General features: G+C 39.3%; 1 protein-coding gene across 2 annotated transcripts in view; it reads left to right on the plus strand.

The window, feature by feature from the left end:
• LOC102778082 (GDNF family receptor alpha-2-like) overlaps positions 1-24153 on the plus strand; it is a 66938-nt gene that overhangs the window by 16615 nt on the left and 26170 nt on the right. The window contains exons 3-4 of one of the 2 annotated variants that reach the window (XM_006784062.3): positions 1211-1297; positions 18993-19371. In XM_006784062.3, coding sequence (XP_006784125.1) covers positions 1211-1297; positions 18993-19371 — 466 coding nt within the window. The remainder of the gene's footprint in view (positions 1-1210; positions 1298-18992; positions 19372-24153) is intronic. The other variant, XM_006784063.3, reaches the window with a different exon arrangement.

Raw genomic sequence — 24153 nt, forward strand, 5'->3', positions numbered from 1 at the left:
ACTGATTGGTTGTCCTAGAAGCGTAGTCTTTTACCAACAGGTTACGGATTTTCTCATTTGTAGCAGCAGGCCCCCAAGCCTTCCTCATAACACCCTCACTGTGTTTCTGTTAGGATCCGAATGCAAAGCTATTACACACTGGAGGGTTTGTCTCAATCACACTGAATGGCTATGAATTTTAAATGTGGGATTAGGGCCTACAGAGAAGCAGGCGCATGGGAGAGACTCAGTCAGTTGAGTGCTAATTTTATTTTTTATTTATTTATTTTCATACAAACAGCTCAGACAACACATTGTTAACAGGAAAGATGCATTGCTTATGCTTTAGTCCTTCAGCTGCTCCCCCAAATCAAACCAAAGCAGGCATAAATGCTCCACAAGCAAAGAATTTGATGATGACAAACATCTCTTTTCCTGTCGTGGAGAATCAGAAAATATATTAAGTAAAAATTAAAACAGCAACAGATGCATTCTTGCGAGAAAAATGTCCTTTATTGCAGAGGAGCTGAAGCACTGAGCCACCCCCACAGGGGAATGACCAAAGATAAAGACCTTTTTTCTTTTATACAATATTCAAAACAAGTAAACATTCTTGGAGCTTGGAAGCAATTTGTCATTATCTTATGATATTTACTGCACATCAATTTTCCCTTATCTTAGAGATTCTCAGAAATGGAATCATGTTCTTGGCAGTTGGACGCAGTAACATTTTCTTTCATTAACTCTCTTTAAGCATAGTCCGTTGAGTTGAAGTAACCGAGGAAGGAATATGCTCGTTTCCTGTTATTCCCCTAACTGCATTCCTTCCCCAAATTATTTTAGCACATCCACAAACAGAATATGAAAATATGACCATACATGGAAAAGATGAGTATTGAGAAACATAATCATTGTTGAGGATGAAAAACGTGTAAAACAGTTGTTGGTCAAAAATATATTGCTCAAGGATAATGCTACATTTAAATCAAAGCCATGCTTTCAAATATCTGTTAAAATCAAATCAAAAGAGTTTATTGTTAGTGTTTCTTTGTGTGAGTCAGTAAAGTTTGAGATGGATTGAATCTTGCTTTATTTTGTGTATATTCTGTGTTATTGGGGGTAAGATGAATTCCTATGTGTTGTATATTTTCTGATGATTCAGTTCATTGTAGAGCTGTGGTCTTTTTGAGCAATAACTAATCGTTTTTTCTCATCCTTACTGTTGTTTTAGATGAAGACATGGAAGACTTATCTCCATATGAACCTGTTGCACCCAACTGGCACCCTGACACAAGCCGTTTGGCTTCCATCTCTTCAGGTATCACAACACTGATCTTAACAAAATGCTGAATTTGTAATAATGCCCAGATTTAAAATTTCATAGGGGATTTTGATTTCCGATTTTTTTTAAGTGTTAACATGCCAGGTTTGTTGATTTTGATTTTGATTATGATTATGATGATTTCATATGGCAACAAAAATCTACTTTTCTTTAACCCCAAATATTATTTTTTACATTAAAAGAATTTACTAAACTAAACTAAACAGCTCCCGAAATGCAGTAAGTTGCACGGTTTTCTCTTACTTAAACAACTGAAAACTGTACTATTGGAGTTTCTGTACACCCATCATTACCTAACAAAAGCAGTGTATATGCAATAGATATGTACAACAAAACTAATGTCAGCTACATCAGTTACATCATTTTCCAGTATGTTTCTAACTTCACCAGCACACAATTCTTCTGTATTTACTCGTTTCTATAATTTTACTTTTACTTTTATTTGATCCATGATCCTTTGCTCATACCGAGGCTGCTAGCTTCTGGCTGGCTCTGAGCGCTGGATAGCTTTAGCCACTTTTCCTTTGTTAGCGTCTTTAAAATGTCCATTCTGGATCAGGTTGATTTAAGTCTTTTTAGGTTTGTTGTTACAAATGTTTTACTGGTGGTCTCTTCACAGTTTACTTGCTCACAAGTATTTATTAGTGTAGGTGTGCATGTTCCGCATGCAAGAAAGAGACTTATAACTGGACATACGTGACCCACCTGTCCTGGCTGAGAATGCAGAACACTGAATGATTGTCGTTCCTGATTGGTATCTAATAATAATAATACTGGAAATGTTAGGTTAATAGCTGTTCTGGAGAGAATGCAATATAAGTTTAATAGGGCCTAAAAAATGCGCAGTGGGCTATTCGTTCCTCATTGGCCATCTACCAGTTATCTGTCCTTGCCTTTGGATAAATTGGGTGCTTATTGTTTAATCTGTCCAGCATACAGTGGGTTTTTTTGGCCGTGTGTGCTAAAGTATACACTTTCAGTGCACCACCCCACAGCTATTGATTGTGCGTTCAGTTTGATTTCCTCTTTGGTTTACTAATTAAACAGCCTGGCCCTCAACAGAAGAGCTTTAGCTTCTCTAATGCACTAGTTACTATGGCCACTCTATCAGTAATCAGTGGCGATCTTAAAAGACACTGATATAATAATAAATGCATTGCAGAGAAGCATGCATTAGTATAGATGTTACTGGACACAAAAGGATTTCTGTTTAATGCTGGAGCTATAGGCTACACTCACTTGAAAATTCAGTCATTTTCTTTCATTCAGTTCTGACAGAAATTTCCAGATTATGTTCCTTTTCGGGGTTTTTTTTTTTTTCTTTTTAGCCAAAAGCTATCTACAAACACTGAAGACTGCACATTTTCCTTTTCTCTTTGCTGATGTATCTTCCTTTGTTTTATAACTGGGAGGTACAAGAAAGACACGCTTTTTGCATAATCCCCTTAGCTTTAAATCAGTAGTGCCTTACTTGTTTTTGAAAATAGGTTTGTTTGATATATTGAAAAAGGGAGAACAGAATATATAAAAGTGCTGGCTTTGATTAGTTTAGAGTTTTTAGAGATGATAGAAAACTGCCTTCCCTGTTTTAAGTACATCTAAAAAATTCTGAAAATGCATACTTCTGCCAAGGCTGCACAAACCTAAAAATTTGTTACTTTAATAACAGAAAATGTGACTGAACATGCACATATGTTTATGGTTCTATAAAGTCATCCTGATTTATTATTGGTTTTAGTTTGGCTTTAGATTAAAAAAAATGAAATCAAGCTCATGACAGTTGAATTATGGTATTTTCAGTTTAAGTTGTTCTTGCACCTCCTATAGGCAAAATACCATTAAATATTAATTTCATCTATATAGCCAGTGTTGGGGAGTAACGGAATACATGTACCGCCGTTACGTATTTAAAATACAAAATATGAGTAACTGTATTCCGTTACAGTTACAGTTTAAAAAGGTGGTATTTAGAATACAGTTACTTTGTTGAAATAATTGGATTACACAGCGGTACTTCCCTGTTTCATATTGTGGCGGGTCAGGCCTGTTTGGGTTTTGTTTGACAGCTACGTTCTGTTGTTCCAGGCGGCAGCGTTACGGTTGCCTTGGTTACAGGGTGACGCTCTGTCTCTGCGTGTTTCCTGGGTGAGAGAGCGCCTGTTGTTGTTGTTGTGCTAAGCTAATAGGCAGAATGCTACCGGTATAGCTCTAAAGAATGTAGCATCATAGGCAGTGTAGTCCGTGCTGCAGGGAGAATGGACTGCCATACACGTTATGTGTCTGTGAGCGAGGGAGGGAGAAAAAGGAAAAGTACGAGTTGTCATCGAGCAAAAACGGGAGCTGGAAGCATGTAAATATAATAATAACCACTGCAGCCAAGAAGAGAGCCTGACGAGCCCAGTTGTAAGGAAGCTATTAAGACTCGACTGTACACTGTGTTCGTGTTTTCCTCCAAAAACAATAAGTTCAGTTGGAGCAGCCTTTCAAGGCCTCTCTCTGTCTCTCGCTAGCAAAGTTGACCCAGACAACAAAGTAAAGCTAGTTTTCGGCTACGAGCCCGACACAGAACCCACCGTATTAGCCAGAGGTCCCTTTACTACGGTTCGGAGCTGCGGACTTTCAGTAACAGTAATAAACCACACAGCAATAGTACATTCACGTAGTTGTAAACAGCATGATAATATATTAAGTAATCCAAAGTATTCAGAATACGTTACTCTCATTGAGTAACGTAACGGAATACGTTACAGAATACATTTTGGAGCATGTATTCTGTATTCTGTAATGGAATACATTTTAAAAGTAACCTTCCCAACACTGTATATAGCACACATTCACAACAGCAGTTATTTCAGTGCAGTATATTTTAAGGTTGAGATGTTGCAATATTATACAAAGCTACTCAACAATTCTGTGCGAGTTCGTTGAAGACTGTTGCAAAACAAAATAATAACACTTGTCAGAGTGGTGGGATCAATAATACGAGATCGGAATCAGTTAAACATCAAAAAGTATACTAGTAATGCTGCAAGCCTTTGCTCAGGCTTGGCTTCACTTTCTGATGTAAAAAACGTTAGAAAATTAAAGCTAAAAAGGTAATCATATTTATGATATCATAATGACAATAAAAAACTATGTCGATATGAGAGTCAAGAGTCAATCAATTACATGCAAAGAGTAATGCCATTTTAGTTCAAATTTAGTAATAAATAAATAAATATGTTGTTTGTTTAATTGAAGGCTAAAAGAAAATTATATCAATGAGAGGTAAGATTTGAGGAGGTAGGGACTAGTAAGTGTTTACTTACAAACAAAAGAATGGAATGAGATTTTGTAATGCTTGTGAAGCCACATGAAATAAAACTGAAGTGAACTGAACTTGAAAAATACTGCAAAGGACAAAGTAACTGAAGAAAATTGCCATTAAAAAATGAAGTTTTAAATCATTGTAGTGCCAGTGTGTGTGTGTGTGTGTATGAAATACTATTCGGTTGAGTGATAATTAATGGAATTGCGTGTCAATTCCATTAATTAGCTTTTTGATTTACTTCCTCACTCATCCCACTGTTTGTCATTTTCCTCTTCTTTATCATTACAAGGTACTTAATTTTGTTTACTTAAACGTCATTCATTTAAAAACTGCCGACATGAGGAATCATGAAATTGAGTCTAATTGTTGTGTGAGTCTGTTAAAGCATGTGAATGTTTTTCATAAAAACATAAATAAGATATAAATAGAATATCAACATCCAGCATCAGCATAAACATGTGCTCTGTGAATGGGGTCAGCCTACTGGCTGACACTACACATAGCTGTTACATGATGCTTTGCTTGAAGTCAAGTGAAACTCAGAGTTTTGTTTGCTGAATAAAATAACTTAACCAAATGTTTATCATATCTAGTTCATTGTTCAAGCAAGAGGAGCCAAATATAAAAGCACGTAGACTGAAGAAAATGTTCAATTTTAATGAAAAATGTAAATATATATTAAAAAAATTGGAGGAATTACCTGAAAAGAGACATGCAGGGTGCATGCATACAAATTGGGGGACACACACAGGGAATCATAAGAGAGAAAAGAGAAAAACACAAAGAAAGTAAAAAAAACAAAAAACAGGCTCATGGCCATCACATTTCTGCCATCTTCCTAGTTGTTTAATATTCATGGTTCTGTTTTAATTAGCTTTATTATTATAATTTAGAAATCCACAATATTTATTTGTGTCTATAATAATAACCAAGTACATATAAATCTGCCTCTGTGTTCATGTTTTTTGATTCAAGCTCAAAGAGTACACAGTGTTGTCATTCAAGTCATGTAGACTCATTACTAATTGTGATGTTAACCACAGTTGGAAGTAGAAATAACCAATCTCAGCTCACACCATGAAAACAGTGTGACTTTAATATATAAATTATTATTAGCTTGAGAATTTCCCAGTTTAAACAACTTTATTGTCACTTATGGCTAATTAATAATAATATTGTACAATTAAATATACATTGATTAGTTTTTAATTATGTCTTCAAACTAACTGATGAATTCTCATAAATTTAAAATTATTTCACTAGTGAGGAATGACTGCTGGTCTGTGGAACCCATGATGTTGCCCTGCGATCTTGAATACAGTGGTGAAGATAGACATTGTTGTTCCACCTAATCGTGATTCATGTATGTAGCTAGAGAAGATGGTACAAATTTCAATTTGTGTATGGACTTCAGATTTAGGATATGAAGGATCATACCTACATTTTTTTAATCTTGGAAGGGGGTCCAAAAATACAAAAAAAGACAACACTACCGCCATCTTAATAAAATCTTATCCTCTTCTTTTTTCCTCACTTAAAGCCTCATTTCCTGAACTGAATTCAGGGCTGTAATACTCAAAAACTCAATATTATGACATTTACTTATTTTGAGCAAATTAGACATGCAATCCTCACATCTGCCAGACTGCTGACAACAAGCTAGCTAAACAAACAACTGGTTATAAGCTCACATTATTCCAGCTAATGTTAGGCTCAGATATCCTAAAAAAAAAAAATCTTATAAATTGTATGATCACATTCTCACATTGTATGAGAAAGTGTCAGAGTCCAATAATGTTAGAGCGAATTCAAAGAAAGTTTCACTAATGTCGGCTAACAGAGGCTAACAGCAGCTAACAGCAGCTAACAGGGGAAAGAACAGCAGCACTTACCTACAGAAAAGTTCAAGATATCCTTAACAAATCACCTCAGTGTCACTGTTAGTGGACAAAAGTGAGATTCACCGACTCACTGACTCGTATTGGACTACTTCCACAAAGTTTTACAGCCTCGAGAGCAAATTGGCATAGACACATATTGACAGCTGAGGTAAACTGCAGACTGACAGCCTCACTGCAGATGAACAACAACCAGAGTTATCTGTCCTACAGCAGCTACTGTAGCTAGGATTATGCACCTGAATTGAGGGGTAAAAAAACTCTCATTTGGCGGGTCTGCAAACCACTGACATCTAGCGGAGAGATTTTCCCGTAATGTACTTTTAAGAGTGATAACTTGTTGTGAGCTAATTCTTTTTTGTCAAAAACATAATAAAACATGCAAGGTTACAAAAAATGAATGAATAAAGAAAGAAAGAAAAGTTAACAGCTTTCAAGTCCAACTCCCTTCCTGAAAGAAAATACAGTACAATGCACCTAGACGTATTAAGATACAACAGGGACTCATTACTCTATCCATTTTGCTTCAGCTGTTTCCTCTACTCGCTTCAAGGTGAAATATTGGATTTGCTCTCCAAAATCTGTTTAGCCGCAAGCTTTCCTCATTATTTATCATTTCTGAGGGCAGGGTAATTGATTGTGGCACTGACAGAAAACCACAGGCAAACAGATAAGTAATTACACACTTCTTTTATGGAAATACTTCTCCCTTTGATTGCTAAACCAAACAAAAGTATTCATAATCATGTCTATAAATGTTCAACTATATAGAGACTTGGGGAATATATGATATCTGGTTAGGATTGTTCTCAGATGAGAACAGGGAAATCTACACCCTCCAAGAGGAAAGGTAGAAAATTGAAAAATAATCTCTGCTATTTTAAAAGTTTTTGTGTGGAAGGGAGATAAGGGACATAAGTGGTGCTAGAATAAAAGAAGAATTTTGTACTACTATATGCACTCACACTGAATTAAAATGAAACAGAACATATGGAGACTGTTTCTGCATTGCCCCGAGTGATACCTGGAAAACTATTTCACACAAGCTGCTCCTTTTAATGGGACTGTGTAGTCATAGCCTGATTTTGCATATCTTTGAATGCACATGCAGTTTGCTTGCATTGTACACACAGAGACAAAAAAAAAAGACAAAGAGCAAATAGCAAATTTAATCCTGTGGGATCTGTCCCTTGAAATAAGGTCAGTGATTATACTTTTGCCTCTCCATATTTCTTTTTCAGCAACAGTGATGACAATGTACTCGAGTATGGTTTCATCAGAAACACAGAGATGAATTGTGCTCTTCTTGCCCTGGCTTTGCTGGCACTGTGCACCTGCATCAGCAATGTTTCATCACCTTAGTGCTCAGCACAGTTGCATCTCCGGCTGAATAAAGTGTCCTTGTCAACACCAGTCTCTTTGCTGTGATGGCAGTATGGTGGCATTTACTAAATCCTCCTTTCCTCCACTGCCATGCACCTTTCATCACAAAAGAGGGGTGGTGATTATAGGTTAGTACTAATTTGTAACGTGACAGGCTATAAGCATGCCTCATCACAAAAGTGCATATTTTGACTTTGACAGTTTTTGCCGATACTTTAAGGTGGACATAATTATTGCGATGTCACATATCATGTACTGGAGCCCCCTCGAACAAAAGATGGTTGTCAGTCACAAGGTTGGGCAGCCAAGATGAAGCTTACCCTTCATGTTGTATTCAGAAAGACAACTGAGACCATAAACTCATCATGAAATCTTTATCTTTATCACCTTTATCTTTATAACAAATTTCCCACTTGTGGGACTAATAAAGGTTATCTTATCTTACCAAGGGCGATCGTGGCTCAAAAGTTGGCAGTTCGTCTTGTAATTGGAAGGTTGCCGGTTCGAGCCCCGGCTCCGACAGTCTCGGTCGTTGTGTCCTTGGACAAGACACTTCACCTGTTGCCTACTGGTGGTGGTCAGAGGGCCTGGTGGTCCGGCAACCTCGCCTCTGTCAGTGCAGCTGTGGCCACAGTGTAGCTTGCCATCACCTTTGTGTGGATGACTGAATATAGTGTAAAGCACTTTGGGGTCCTTAGGGACTAAGTAAAGTGTTATACAAATACAGGCCATTTACCATTTGAGGTTATAGATCAAGTGGGCAGGGGAGTAATTTTCCCGTAGACAACCATACAATTTGACTTATTTGCAACCAGAGCAGTCTCCCCCTGGTGGCCATTTCTTAGAATGCAGGCTTAAGTCACTTTGATGTTGGCTTTTGGCTGACAGTAAGCTTACTTTGAAAAAAAATTATAGTGGGGGAAAAAAGACAGTATAGTGATCGGATTAATTAAAAATAATGCTTTTTAAATGTGCCAATGAGGAAATTAGGTTAGGAATAAAGTTCTTCCTTGACCTTATCACTGCTTTAAAGGTACATCTAGTTATATTTAATGTGACACAGCATAGCTTGGCATAGTTTAACTTTCCTTATCCAGCTGATACAAACATGCTCCCTGTCACATCCATCAAGTTCAGTGTCAGATAGATTTTGCCACATTTTGGCACAGAGACCAGGTCTGGCTCCTGCAGTCTGGTTTCTGTCACAAGGTATGATACCTCCCCCCTGCACACCTGTCCACATTAAGCTTAAGCAGTCAGGTTATTGGCAGATATTTTTCACTCCTATGACTAATGACACAGGCAATGCTGTCAGTTCAGGGCAGAGGTTATGGTTACCTCATGGCGGAGATGATATATTGAAAGGGAGCCAGGTTTGTATAGGGGAGCAGTGGAAGTGTTCCTTTGTGGAGCAGGAAATCTATGGAAAGTGTTTTCCTTTGGGAGTGCTTTTGACAGCTTCAGTGAATGCAGTGTGACCAGCATTCATGCTAAACTTGTATTCTTAACCTGCTTAGTTGGTAGAAACTCATAGTTGTGAAAATGTATGAAAATTTGCAAAAATAAAATAATGATCTGAGCAAAATACTTTAAAGAGAAGTTAAAGAAGGAATATAAGTCCCCTACAGACATGCACTCTTCTGATGATTAATTTTCTATTAATCATCAAAAATTTCCTGCTTGATGTGGATGAATGTGCTTTTCTGGAAAAGGTTACACCACCTTAGCAACCCAGTATCGTGGGAAACCGCGTAATAGACACGCTGGTCTACCGGGTCCATTTCACGCTTTGCATCTCCAAAACGTGAAATGGACACGCTTGCAAGTTGCATTACTGTATGCCAAATTTGCATTACCAGCAGGGGGAGATAATATATTTAAAGCCGCAAAGTCGGTAGTGAGCAAAACTCGTATTAAGTACATTCCAGTGTCAATCAATTAAGGTAGGAGGGTAATATGTATATACATGTAAATGTGTTAATAATTGCTGTTTAAACACTTTAAACACCGTGATTATTTTCATGCTGTAATAAAATATCTCCCTCTGCAGATTACTGTAACTTACTGCAAATTCTGCATTTCTGAGGAAGCTGAGTAATCTTGTCCCAGTCATGTCTGATACGGGATTTAAGCTGTTCAACAGTTCTGGGTTGTTCTTTGTTGATGTTTTCATTTCATGATGCTCCAAATGTTTTCAGCTGGTCAAAGGTCTCGACTGCAGGCACGCAGGTTTAGCACTCAGACCCCATTGCTATGAAACCATGCTACTGCAGTAGAGACAGTATGTGGTTAAGCATGTTGCTCTACTTACCTTTGTACAAATCTGTACGTAACTTTCAGCACCCATGGTGTCCTTCCAAATGTGCCAGTAACATAGACACTGATGCACCCCATACAATCAGAGATGCTGGCCTTTGAACTGAATGTTGATAACAACCTGGATCCTTTTACTTTGTAGTCTGGAGGAAAGTGTCCATGTTTTCCAAAAAAGAATTTCACTTTTGGTTTTGTCTGGCCACCAAACCGTTTTACACATATCCCCAGTTCATTTTAAATGAGCTTTGGCCAAAAGAAAACAGCAATGTTTCTGGATCATGTTCACATGTGGCCTCTTCTTTGCATGAAAGAGCTTAAACTTGCCTTTGTGGATGGCACAGTGAACTGTGTTCACAGACAGTAATTTCTGGAAGTGTTTCAGAGCCCAGGAAGTGATTTCCATGACAAAATATACTTCTTTTTAATCCAGTGCTGTCCGAGGGCTCATGAACATCTAGTACTGATATCTGGCCTTCTCGTAGAGCAGATGTGTCTCCAGATTCTCTGAATCATTTGATGCTATTATGTCCTGTTAATGGTGAGATATTCTAAGTCCAGCTCAGTGAACCTTGGCTGATCTTTACTTCTGAGAAACTTTGCCTCTCTCAAACTCAATCATGCTACTGACCTGTTTCCAATTAACCTAATTGGCTGAAAAATCTTGCTTCAGCTGTTTCACTTTTGTACAACTTACTTTTACAAGCCTTTTATTCTGCCCTCAGCCTTTTTAAATGTGTCACTATCATCAAATTTAAAATGGCCAAGATTTTTATGGAAATACAAACATTTCTGAGTTTAAACATTTGATATATTTTCTATGTTAAATTGTGTTTAAAATATGTGTTTATGAGCTTTGTAATTCATTGCATTCTGTTTTTCTTTACGTTTTACAGTGACCCTGTGCACACTGACCCTGTGCACAGTGACCCTGTATTAAGGTTGTGTTTAGATTTATGTGTCACCTTTAGTATACCAGAAGGATGACTGCATGATGAATGCATTAACAGCTAACTGGGCATGTCTCTCCTGCCGTTGTTTTTGAAAATTCCCGCAAACCTAAGTTTCTCAAATTACAGCCCACAGTGGCCATTTTTATTCACGTTATAACAATAAGAGAATTCACTTTCATGCATCCACAGTTCATGTCAAACTGTGACAGTTCAAAGAAACTAATCAAGTGTTTGTATTAAATTTCATCTCTTTTGTCATTTGACATGTAACACTGAAAAATATGGCCGCTTTTAGGAAATGTTAACAGCCCAGTCAATAATGGTTAAACAGTTCTTTTTTAATTGTACTGCTGATAGAAGCTGTCAATTCCTCTGAAAAGACACATTTTCTAATTGAAAATCAAAATCTAACTTAAAGTTAGATGTACATTTTTGTCTTCATAAACTGGAACACCTTGCCCTAAATACTAATCACGCGAGAAGAAAGCATTTGCTATTAGACACCCAAATTTGCTTCTGTGAGAAAAAAAAATATCATAAGTATTGATATTTTTTTAACAGGAGCTGTAGTTAGTTTTTAGCTTCCAGCTGTTAACAGAAGTCTTTTTCGAGAGTGAGACAGCTGGGTGCATTCACACATTGTGGCACAAGAGCTGTAACACCATTAATTACTTCCTTAGTAATAATAAGAACTTTTTTCTCAGAAACTGCATGGATTGGGATTTAAAAGTAACTGACAATGTGAACATCGCTTCAGGCAGCTGAGCTGACATGCAAACCTCCAGTTTATAAGCTACAGTATCATAATTATGGTTTGATCTGTCAGTATGTGTCACACAATTCAGTGTCAGATTTTACGCATTGCGCAGAATATGATGCAAGTGTTGTAGCTCGTTCCTTTACTGTGGTCGGTGTTTCTGAATTAAGCTGTGAAGGACATTGAAGTAAGCATGAACCTCTGAATGACAGAATGTCCTCACTTTCCCAGCAATGATAGGGCTCTCAAAAGCCCTTTTGAGAGCCCTATCATTGTACCATAAGTTATGCAACATAATATATATTACAGCTAATATATAGAGTGGCTGAACAAGTCATTAGGTATGAGAGAAAGTGATTAATCAGTTTTCTATGGCAGCATCTGAGCTGAAAACAATTTCTGTGACAGAAAAAAAAAGCTTGTGATAGAAAATTAAAGGACGTATAAAGGATGCACTTCACAGATGCTATCAGGTCAACAACAACAAAAAGACTGCAATGCAAGATGTGTAATAACAATATTGTTTAAGCACAATCATCTACATAATAAACTAGTCATTATTCATCTTACACCTGCTCTGATTTTTTTGCTCATCTGCTCTAAATCTGACTCGAGACAGATTTAGTTTAGCACATCATGAGCAAATCAGTCAATGCTTTACACTTTTCAAACTTTTAATTTGAAGTCATAAATTGCCTTACTTGTAAAACATATTAACCGCATGATCTTCAGTAGAAAGCTTGACACAAGGGTACATCGGAACTTACATGCACATAAACAGCAGTATGTGCATGTAGTGGTTTTTTTTGTCCCTAGGAGGATCTTCATCATCAAATGATAGGGGAAGCTAAGTGAGTCTTACCCCGAGGAAATCTGTTGATAATCAGTTTTCTATCCAAATCCAATCCTCTTTGGGTCTGTAAGAGTTGAGTCCTAAGTAATAAGAAATGCATACTTTCCCTGTTCTAATCAAATTCTGCTGAGCACCACGGGGAATCTAGCAAATCAAAGAAAGAGGGGGGCAACAGGAAGACACTTTTTTATTTGTTTATCAACCCACAATTACCAGTAACAGACAAACCAATGCTCCAGCAAGTTCTGCTAGTTCAGAGAGGGAATCTGCTTCTGCCTATATAATTGTTTTAAGGACACTTACTGTACCTTTCAACCTGCTGATCACTATGCTGATTAAAGCTGCAACAGATAACGTTTTCTTTTCTATACCAATACCGGCTCTGTACATTGAACCAGAGTTGTGATCCATAACCTCTGTTTTCTCAGTTACAACTCCAAAGACCTGTCCTCAGATCAATAAGACACCAGGTGCGAAGGTGGGAGAGAGAATCCCCTCTCCAAAGCCCAGATGAATGGCGTATCACACACAGGATGCAAAGATATCATTGACCGTAACTGTTAATATGCTCCTTGTGAAATATATTCTGCTCTCAGTGACTCGGTGGTGAGTTAATTAACTTATTAGGAACAGAGGGTAACAGCGAATCCTGCACTAAGAGGTTCCTGCAGGAATTAAGTTTAACATCCCTTAGTTAGACCTTGTAACTCTCTGCACTAAGCCTCTCACCTCTCGGCTCCGTGGGCCTACCATCCAATTAAATCCAGAAAGCTGTTTCTACAGCTGAGGAAAAGGGAATGGGGCAACAGTGCTGCTCAGCATGCTGTTGAAGTGTTTGACATTTTCACATTGTCCTCATACACCCTATAACAATTACTATTAGATACACAAACAATAAGTAATGGTGGTTGTGAGGTGGGGGGGGGGGGGGGGGGGGGGTGTTAGAATGTATCTTTGCATGTGTTTGTTAGTGAAAGGTTCGTTTTGTGCACGCTTGCTGTTGTGCCTCCATGCATATATATTACTTTGTTTATATGCTTCATTATTCTGTGTGGATTTTATAATCAGTTCACCCTCAGTCCAGCCAGAGCTTGTCTCTCTCTGGGTCAGTAATGAGAGTTGTTCCAGGCACACTTATCAGATGCCCTTTTTAATAGTCAGCGTTTTATTAACAAGTCAGAAATAAATAACAGTAAACAGAATAGTTAGTAAGTTTTGTTATTACCTCCTTGTGTGCTGGTAATGACGAGACAAGAAGATTCTTATTACAATATTGGCCTGGCTGACCTAAATACACTTTTGTTAGACTTGAACAAATTCTGCATCAGAGCCAGTGAAGACTACAGGTGGTAGACTCAAGGGTCACTGAGCGTTTTCATGCTAGGAAACATCACTTGAAGGCAACAGAAACATCTCAAGTATTTAGAAGTGTGTTTGCCATGATTTAGAAATCCTTTGGATATCACTTTCCCACCTCCACTCACACACATTTATTCTCACATAAAGGTAGGTAGTCCTGCTTCTATGTGATTATACAAGATCTCCTCTTTTTAGCAATTTCTCCATGATACCAGAGGACATTCAGCTGATCCGTAAGAATGATGACATTACACGTTTAACTTGGCTAAAAGGGCTTAGGGAGAGGATGTCGTAGATTTGGTGCACCATCTTCCTCCATATAGAAAACCCCACTGCGACATGGAGAATAGAACTAATGACTGATGAGCCCTTTGACACAGAAATGCTTGACATGCTCCTCGGGGTCCAGACTAAAGACTTCCCTAACAAGCTCTCGCGCGCTCACCCAGGGCTGTATTAAATCCAAACTTTGGCACCTTTCCTAATTACTGAGAACATACCCAGAGCCAAGAGCTTCTTGCTAACCTGGGCTGAACTTCCTTCTGCAGCGTAGTGTCCCTTGAGTATAGGATGATATATGAAATGCAGAATTCAAATTAGGCTGACGGAGAGCAATTACTGGGGAAAGAAGATCGCTTCCTCTTTGGGGAAGAAGTATCAAAATCGTGATACTGATTACACGAATGTTTTATCCACTTCCTTGCATTTATACAAGCTCTGTCCACTCCTTGTTCTCTCTCTCTCGCTTTTTATTATGCCCCTTTTTTCTTTATTTCTCACTGAACCAAAGGTCTTAAGTAATTTTGTTTCTCTCCATCTGTCTTCCTGTAGATGTCTCCTATCGCACATTTTATCCCCCTGCATCCTTCTCTTTAGTCTTTTCCTTATCTTTCCTTCTTTGCCCGCGTGTGCTATACGTGCAGAAAGAATGGATGGTTGTTTCCACCACATTGCCATCAGTGGAGCCTTGTTTATGATGCCCACAGTGTACAGATCCTTATTAAAAGCCCATTAACAGTCAAACAGCAAGATCGCAAAGTGACGACAGCGCTTTCAGAGTTTTTGACAGCGAACCGGAGCACGACGTCTGAGACACACGTTGTTTACGACACAAAACAGTCATTTAAAGACGATTTCAAACGTTTGCATCCCTCAGTTCAATTTAATACATGGCATTTGTCCTGCACTTGTGCGCTTAAAACATCCCCACAGACACGATCGTGCAGCCAGAAGGCAGCACAATATTTACGACTTGTTTTGTCCTTAATGACACTGATTGCATTTTCTAGTATCTACAATAATAATCAGCCAGTGCAACCCATCCACTTGTCTGTCATTCAGTTGGCGTCCTCGCTCACTCATTAATGTATGGTATGACAACTAACAAGGTAAGTTAATAGATAGGTGCTGATTATTGTGACGGTGAGAGCTGTTGATTGCACTGCTGATGGGCTGGGTTAATTATTCTGAGCAAATGTCGCGCATCTCTGCTGAATTAGGATGACTTAATTGAAAGCTCTCCAGCCTGTCTCTGTAAGTGGCTGTCCAATCTGTTATTCTCTGTCCTCCCATTTCATCTTTCTATCTGTCATGATCAGCTCCTGTAATCAACTGCTCAAGCCTTCTCTTCCCTCTTAAAGCTTTTTCCATTTTTGTACGTCTCGTATCTTTAGCTTATCAACATCTTTCGCCTCACATTATAGCAGAATGTGTTTGCTGAAAACTTCCATTGTAATGCACTTGGAAAATCAATTATGACTCTGTAGAACAACGCCGAAACATTTCCCCTCCCATCTTCAACTCGATGCTTCCTTCCTCTTCTCCTCCCGCTCTTGCTATCATCCTGTTTGTGTGCATGTGTGCACGTCAGAGCCATCAAGTGGGCTTCGTATCTTATGTTCGCCCCAGGACATCTTTTTAGGTTGTGCACTAAATTCAATCTCAGTTCCCCAATCAAAGGTAGTAAAAAAAAAAACAGCAACAAAAAAAACCCTTCCATCGCTACAGCCTCCAAAGCGGCTTCGGCCCTGCTTGGTCAGATAAATCTTAGTAGCTCATCCTTCTCCTATTTTCTTTTCATCCCGGTCCCCCTCAGTGGCCTACATTAAAGCCTGGAGATGGCCAGGAGAGATTTAGCAGTTGTAAACTCCCAGTGTAATGTAGCCTGAACCACTAGAAAGCCACCCCGCTAACCTCTCCCCCACCCCCGCCCCTCAGGCCCTCTTCAGCCAAGCTTGGCTCAGCTCTTGTTTCATGTCTCAGTATATTCACAGATCAACTAAGTCACATAAGTAAACGATCTGAGCGCAACTCCGTCTGCCTTTCAGCCACTTAGACTAACAAATAGTGAGGGTGCTATGCTGTCTGACATCTGCTGAGGAGTGTTTATCCTCTTCCCTTTAGAGAGTGCAAAGATAAATAAGAGGATTCAGGTATATTTTAATATCGGTTTGTCGGGTTAATGCTTTCAATATTTGAACAGAGAAGAAAAGCTTTCCCCCCGGTCTGTGACAAATACTGGAAAAGACAGCACTGCTCTGAACACCTACATCTCTTGAACTCAGGACATTTCTCTTAACACCCAGACCGTTTATCAGCGCGCCTGCTACATTAACCTTGATTCATCTAAATGAAAGCCCTGGTTAGCTGAAAGCTAGATTAAACGTGCTTTATTCTTTCTGTGATGAACCCCTGATATTCTACTTCTGTTATTCTTCAGTGGCTGTGAGTTTTGGTTTATCTGATGTGATCTGAAACGACAAAATCATTAATTTGGTGGGCCTGCTTATTTTTCCCCTGTGTCGCGATGTGATTCTATGTATCCCCATTTCTAGGATTGATAATGTGCAATGCACCACTTGGAAACAACACAAGTTCTGTAGCACACACCTCTAAAATAAATGGTCTTCTTCCTGCTCCGGGCTGTCTGATAGACACAGAGTGAGATTGGTTCTGCTGAATAAGAGATGAATCTCTCTGAGTGTCACCAAGCCGCCACGACCTCTGAAATATCATTATCTACAGGGTAGGCAGGTTAACTTCTCTAATATACCCTGAATACAAGAGAGGGGTGCCACAAGTGAACATGAACCTGCTTTATATCTCAGAAAAGCATGTTTTGTTTTGTTTTTACTGCAGCTGTGGTATATCTGAGGACATCCTCCTAACATAACTAATGATGTAATCTTTTTTCCACGTGTGTGCTGACCAGTGATTGCACTGTCTTAGTTTGTGATGACACTAGAAATAAATGAGGGGACTCGATCTTAGATTAGTGGATTAAGCGTGAAGGGTTTACAGCAGTCGTTTCAAGTGCTTGAGCTTACCATGTCTTGATCAGATGCTACAGTATTTACTGCTATTTCCCACTTGCCAGCATTCACATAAATAAAAGCTCTTGTCAATATTTTCCCAGGGACGCCAGCTTGCTTTACATTTCTCCATTAAACTAATGAGTATGATAGAAGAGTCCTTGTTTGCTACATTTGTTAAATAACTTAAAATTGTAACTATTATTAGTGTTAAATTGAGGTAAATATTGTGATGTGCTAATATGATGGTAATCGTGCCATGCTGTTATCTAGAAACAGATCATTTATCCATCCATTTGGAATCATATATTAATTTATTCATATTTCACTCAAGGTCTGAAACAGACTAAATCAATAATTCAGTTGGAGTGAATGGAGCTGGCTGCTAGTATCCCTCTGGTGGCTTACTGTTGGTAGGAGAAACAGAGGAACATATCAGAGATTCAAGGATTATTGTTTTTGTTTGTTCATGGTACTTTGCAGCCAAGCCAAATCTAAACGATATCAGATTAATGATGTTGAGTCAGAGGCTCAGTGGAAAGATTTTTATTCCTCTCAGTTCTCGCACAGATGCTTGGTCAAGACAGGTAGCATACTGGGTAATGCTTTACGGCAACTGTGTCAGAGTACAAGTAAAATCTGAAAATGGGGACGTTTAATAAAGCATTTCTTTAAAACGCAAAGATGATGGGAAGCCCGAGAAGCCTCGAGAAAAATAAGTCCATCATCATCAGTGGGTTTCAGCTTTTCCACATCCAGTCACTCTGCTGTTATTATAGCGAAATGCTACGGCCATAAAGCAGAGAAACACGTCAGCGTGGCTCCTTGGCTTAATCATCCTCACTGTGTGGTGTTACGGACAATCGGTAATGTCTTTGTCAGTAAGAGAGCAGTAAAACTGATGAGGATTCAGAAGAAATTAACAGTCACACTCACAACGGGATCCGTTCTTGAAGACTTCCAGCTCAAACCTTTCTTGACCCTGTTACAGAAACTCCAACAATTATGCCCCTCCCACCCTTCAGAAATTTTAACAAATCCCATTGGATACAAAGCCGTCCAGTGGGATTGGACGCTTTGGCAGCCCAGTTATGCTTGACACCCTCACTTAAGATCAGTTTTTCAGCTGGCACGGTTGAAATCTTTCAAATTCTCCACTGCTGTCCTTACTGTTTGCCATTTAACGTGTCATTGTGGGAGAGTGTGCGTTTACTAAAATATTACAATCTAAAGATAAGATGTATGTTTTTTGTTCATTTAGTTTGTAATGCATTTCACAAATGCATTTTTATTAATGTTGTGAGGATACCTTTGTGTAAATGTGGAGCTATAAAAAGGTGACGATTCTTTCAGTAAAATCATGTTTTACAGTGACATGACGTGAAGGCTTTTACTTCTTTTTAATTGAAATGTTTTCTACCCAAAGACAGGACATGTGACACTTAACATCTTTTAACCATCGAAGTGTAAACGTTTTTTTCTCTTTGGGCATAATAAACTGACAGAGTTCTCTTTCTTGTATTTTTATGAACAGCAGCCGTCACAGTGACCCAGAAAGGTTTCCACTGTCCTGATACAGAGAGGGACTGCAACCCCTGCCTTGATGCAGCCAAAGCATGCAACTTAAATGGGAGCTGCAAGAGGCAACGTGCTTCTTACATCAACATATGCAGCAAAGCAGACTTCAAACCCGGAGAAACTTGCAGCAGGAAGCGCTGCCATAAGGCCCTGAGGACTTTCATAGACCGAGTGCCCAGTGAGTTCACCCACCGGCTGCTCTTCTGCCCCTGCCAGACTACAGGCTGCGCTGAGCGACGCAGGCAAACAATTGTGCCCGACTGCTCCTATAAAGATAAGGACAAACCCAACTGTCTGGAGCTACGGAAGGTCTGTCACCAGGACCCTCTGTGCAGGTGATGGAAACAGACAGGGTTGGGGTGGCGGGTTTGGGTATATATAATGGCCAGAAGAACATTTTTCTGTGCAGTATGTGGCTAGTGTTAGAAGTGCTGTGAAAAAGTATTTGCCCCTTCCTGATCTTTTTTTCTTTTGTCACACTTAGATGTTTCAGATTATTAAACAAATTTTAATATTAGTCAAAGATAACCAGAGGAAATACAAAAAAAAAATTTTAAATAATGATTTTATTCGTTAAAAAAAGCTTTCCAATCCTTCTGAGTCCTGTGTAAAAAAGTAATTACCTGTCTGAATCAAGAAATCACTTAAATAGAGCCTGTCTGACAAAGTGAAGCGGGCTAAAAGATCTCAGAAAGGAACACATCATTCCACGTTCTAAAGAAAGTGAGTCATTGACATCTATCAGTCTTGAAAGGGTTACAAAGTAATTTCTAAGCCTTTGGGACTGCAGTGAGAGTCATTATTCACAAATGAAGAAAACGGTGAAGCTTCCCAGCAGTGGACGGCCTTCCAAAATTTCTCCAAGACGACGATCGAAGATCAGTGACTCATCCAGGGAGTCACAAAAGAACCCAGACCAACATGTAAAGAATTGCAGGCCTAACTTGCCTCAGTTAAGGTCAGAGTTCATGATTCAAAAATAAGAAGAGACTGGGCAAAAATGGCATCCATGGGAAAGTTTAAGGAGAAAACCACGGCTGACCAAAAACAACACAAAGCTTGTCTCACATATGCCAAAAATATTCTGATGAAAACATTCGGTGGACTGATGACACAAAAGATGAAGGTTTTTGGAAGGTTTGAGTCACATTGCATCTGGTGTAAAACTAACAGCATTTCATAACCAATCATCATAGCAATAGTCAAACATGGTGGTGGTAGTGTGATGGTCAGAGGCTGCTTTGCTTCTCCAACACCAGGAAGATTTGTTCTTATTGAAGGAACCATGAACTCTGCTCTCTACCAGAAAATCCAGGAAATCTAGCCATCATGTTGTGCCCCGAAGCTTAAGCTCACTTAGGTTAGCGCAGCAAAGATACAAAACACAACAGCATGTCCACCTCTGAATAGCTTGGTTTTGGAGTGTCCTAGTCGACTGAGATTCTTTGGCATGAACTCAAACACATCGTTCATGCTTGAAAACCCTTCAGTGTGGCCATGAACAATGTTGCCAAGAAGAGAGCCAGTTATCGCAAATGCTTGATTGTAGTTCTTGGTACCAAGGGTGGCACAAACAGTTATATGGTTTAAGGGGCAAATAGTTTGTCACACAGGCCCAAGTAGGATTGGATAGCTTCTTTCCTTTAAAAAATTACATCATCATCATTTGAAAACTGCATTTCGTATTTACTCAGTTTATCAAATATTAAGGTTTGTTTAATGATCTGAAACAATAAGAAATCAAGTAGCTCTGTATATGGATGAGGATACATGTGTATGTGTTAGCAAACCGGCTTTGGTTATTTGACTGAAAGATCTGGTTCATCTGGTTCATAATAATCGTGAATTAATGGACAAGTAAAAATGAATGCATTGTTTTTGACGGCTTTTTCTGTCTTCCAATGCCATAGCTTAAAGGGTTTTTTTTTGTTCTGCCCTATGTTTGCCAGTAACAGTAATTAGACTTTAAGGGAAGCTGTGGCTATTAGATGCAGGATGAAGATGTGAGGCAAAGTTGGAGGAACAGTGCTCAATTAAGCTGAACAAAACATTAGTGAATCACTCTGGCTGTGTGGGGCATCTATTGGATTCAGAGGCCAGATTCAATTCACTTCCACCCAGCCGTAGCATGTTTCTTTGTGTTAGTGCCACTGAAAGCAGGTGAAGCACAACAGTTGTTGCCAAATCAGCTGTCAAGCTCTTTTCGTTCTTTTTTTTAACCTCCGTACCGTGTGCTACATCTGGCCATCAACAAGCTTCATGCCCAGCAAGTTGTAGAAATACTCTGAATTCATTTGTCTAATAGAATAAAAAATTCCAGTAATTTTAAGCATTTAAAAACTCATTTATGAGCCTAATGGGGTTCAACCAATCATTAGACCCTTGAAAGCTCACTGCTAAAAATAATACTCATGATATGAAAATTAACAGAAGGGAAAACTTTTGGCTACTTTTTCATTTCCCAGTGTGACAAGTGATTAGGCAGCTGATAGAAGTCACTGGCAGTCAGCGATGGGTCCTGAAAGTGCACCAAGTCTCCTTCCAATTATATAAGTGAAAGTAGAAAATAACTGGTTTGTTATCTACTCAAGATCCCTTTAAAAAAGTTTTTTTTTTTTAAATAATTACTGCTTTAATTTTTCAGTTTTTGTGTCCAAAACAAATACAACATTGAAAAAAATCACTTAAAGCATCTTTAAAAACCTCATCCGCTAATCTCCTTATTAAAAAACGTTGTAGGTGTGAAAGTCAAAGTGACACACTGTTTTTCTCACTTTTGGGAAATCTCGACACATGCGCTTATATTCTTAAAAACAAGAATGATACCATTGCAAACACTGAAATTAGTCGAGCTAATGACGCACAGCATTTTTGGAGAGCAGCATTTCTCCGAACGTTCGCTTCCAACCTTGTTCCTCAGAGGTGAGCAGCCTTCGAGTCGAGTGTTAATGGCAAAAACATAATTTCTCTCCACCAACACTAAATCCAATCGCACTGTTAAAGTAGTGAAAGTCTATCACCTCTCCTCCAATTTATGATTGTCTCGATAATTACCTGCTTGCCTGCTTTGTGTAATCTGTTTTCAGGCTGAGTTGCTTTCTTTGACCTTTAGACCCTGAGGTGTCTGTGCTGTGTGCCTCCTTATTGAGAAAGATGAAATAGAACGTTAAAGCTCATTATCTGTTGCTGCGTAATGCCCCGCCGAGGTCAACAGCTCGATGAGCGCGTACGCACTCACACAGCGTGGACGCACCTGTGTATCGACAGAGCAATTCAGGAGCTGCACATGCACGCGCAGATCCTCGCGTACAACCAATTTGAGCTTGAACGTAATTCTGATAATCCACTGTTTGTGCATTCCCCTGCAGTGAATAACTCCTGCCATGCAAGAGAATGTCACTACAATTCAATTACAGCAGGCTGACACTGTTCTCAAATTGGTGCTCTTTTTTTTCCTGCTGTGGGATGTCTGTTATCATGCCATCCTGCGACGTATTCCTCTGTCTGTTGCATGATGTCACACGTTACAGGATCGCTATATGTCCTTAAAGACTGTGGAAACATTCAGCTTTTTTATTTGATCTGATAATTCACAAGAATATTAAGACATCACCCTCTTAATTAACACTTGTTCAGTCGCTCTCTAATTTACTATTATCGAGTATGCTGTATAAGCAGAATGATAAAACTACTTTGTCATGCTAATGAAGACGAAGTCCCCAGTTTGCGGTATGTTTTGCGAAATCCTGGTGATAATCACAAATGAACAGTCTTCGAAGGAGCCCTCTTTTTAAACACAGAACGCAGCAGTGCCTCGGCAGAGGAAACTTTCATTGGCTCCCTTCTTCCCTCTCAGAGATTTGTTGATAAAACCAGCGGAAGATCACTCAAAGACAGGCCTGTGTTCCCCGGGGATGCCTGTCTGACGCCAAACAGGGGATGTGCAGCAAGCCCAAACCTATTTCGTTTTAACACAAGGGACAGTTTGAGTGAGGGAGGAGGGAGAGATAATGAGACGGAGAGAGGAGGAGGAGGAAGGGGAGGGTCTCAGAATCGATTTGGGCCGCACAACTATACTGCAGCAGGTTGGAGGTCAGTGGTTTGGTCACACGGCTGTGGATCTCTGCAGCAGACTCCACGGGCCATTTCAAATTCAAGCATAGCTCCCTGAAATATACTCTGCTAAAGAAGGGTCACAGCTCAAAACACACCCTCATCTATTTTATTATTTATCCTAAACTCTTAAAGACTGCAATTTCCTACTTTACACTAATAAAAAGCCCTCGGCTACTTTATTTTTGGAGTTTTACCTTGAGCGTGTTGGATGCCAAATTGGCGACGGTTTTACCTTTGGGGAGTATTCAGATCGCTGCAGGTAGAGCCTAGAGCTCAATCAAACAAAGACTAAATATTTGAAAAGATTTCAAATAGCTAATCTTGGCTTGGGCTTAGATGGCATATTGCTCTGGAAGATTTCCTTCTCTTCCTCGTCTCTGAGGAGGCAATTGTTGACATACCCTGGGGCTGTAGATGGACAGAGAACAAGCATTAAATGGAGCAGCTCTCATTTCTTACAGCTTGTTGTACTTCCACCACAGTTATTACATTATTACCTTCCATAATCCTGCGCAGGGAGACAAAAACAGATTTTTTCCCTATTTCCCTTGCTTCCTCTCCTCTCTACTTCTCCACCTTGTGGTATCGCAATCCTTCCTGTGGATCCAACAGCTATTCATTTGGGACTGCCGAGTCCTCAGAGTGACAATAGGCTATATTTGGCTGCACTGTTTTGGGGTACTGTAGTGTGTGTGTGTAAGTGTGTGTGCACATGTATTCATTCAGAGAAATTCCCTGTCCATTTCCATGTCACCTTATGCAACACAAGCTCAATGAAGCCCATCCCAAAGAGCACTGAGCTGTGCATGTGTACTGTATTGATTGTCTGGGCGATCAATGCAACACTTTTATCTTTGATTTATTTCCCCTGGTCTTCAGGCTCACTGGGTGCTCTTTGATTGAGTTCTTTGGCCACTGGGTTTCAAAGTGGGCAGCAGAGAGAGACAATCGATCCCTGTACAGGTAACCTGACCCAGTTTGAGAGAAATAGTGTTATCAGT

This window comes from Neolamprologus brichardi, chromosome 12 (genome assembly GCF_056152115.1).
Source record: "Neolamprologus brichardi isolate AB-2024 chromosome 12, ASM5615211v1, whole genome shotgun sequence".
Taxonomy (NCBI): Eukaryota; Metazoa; Chordata; class Actinopteri; order Cichliformes; family Cichlidae; genus Neolamprologus; species Neolamprologus brichardi.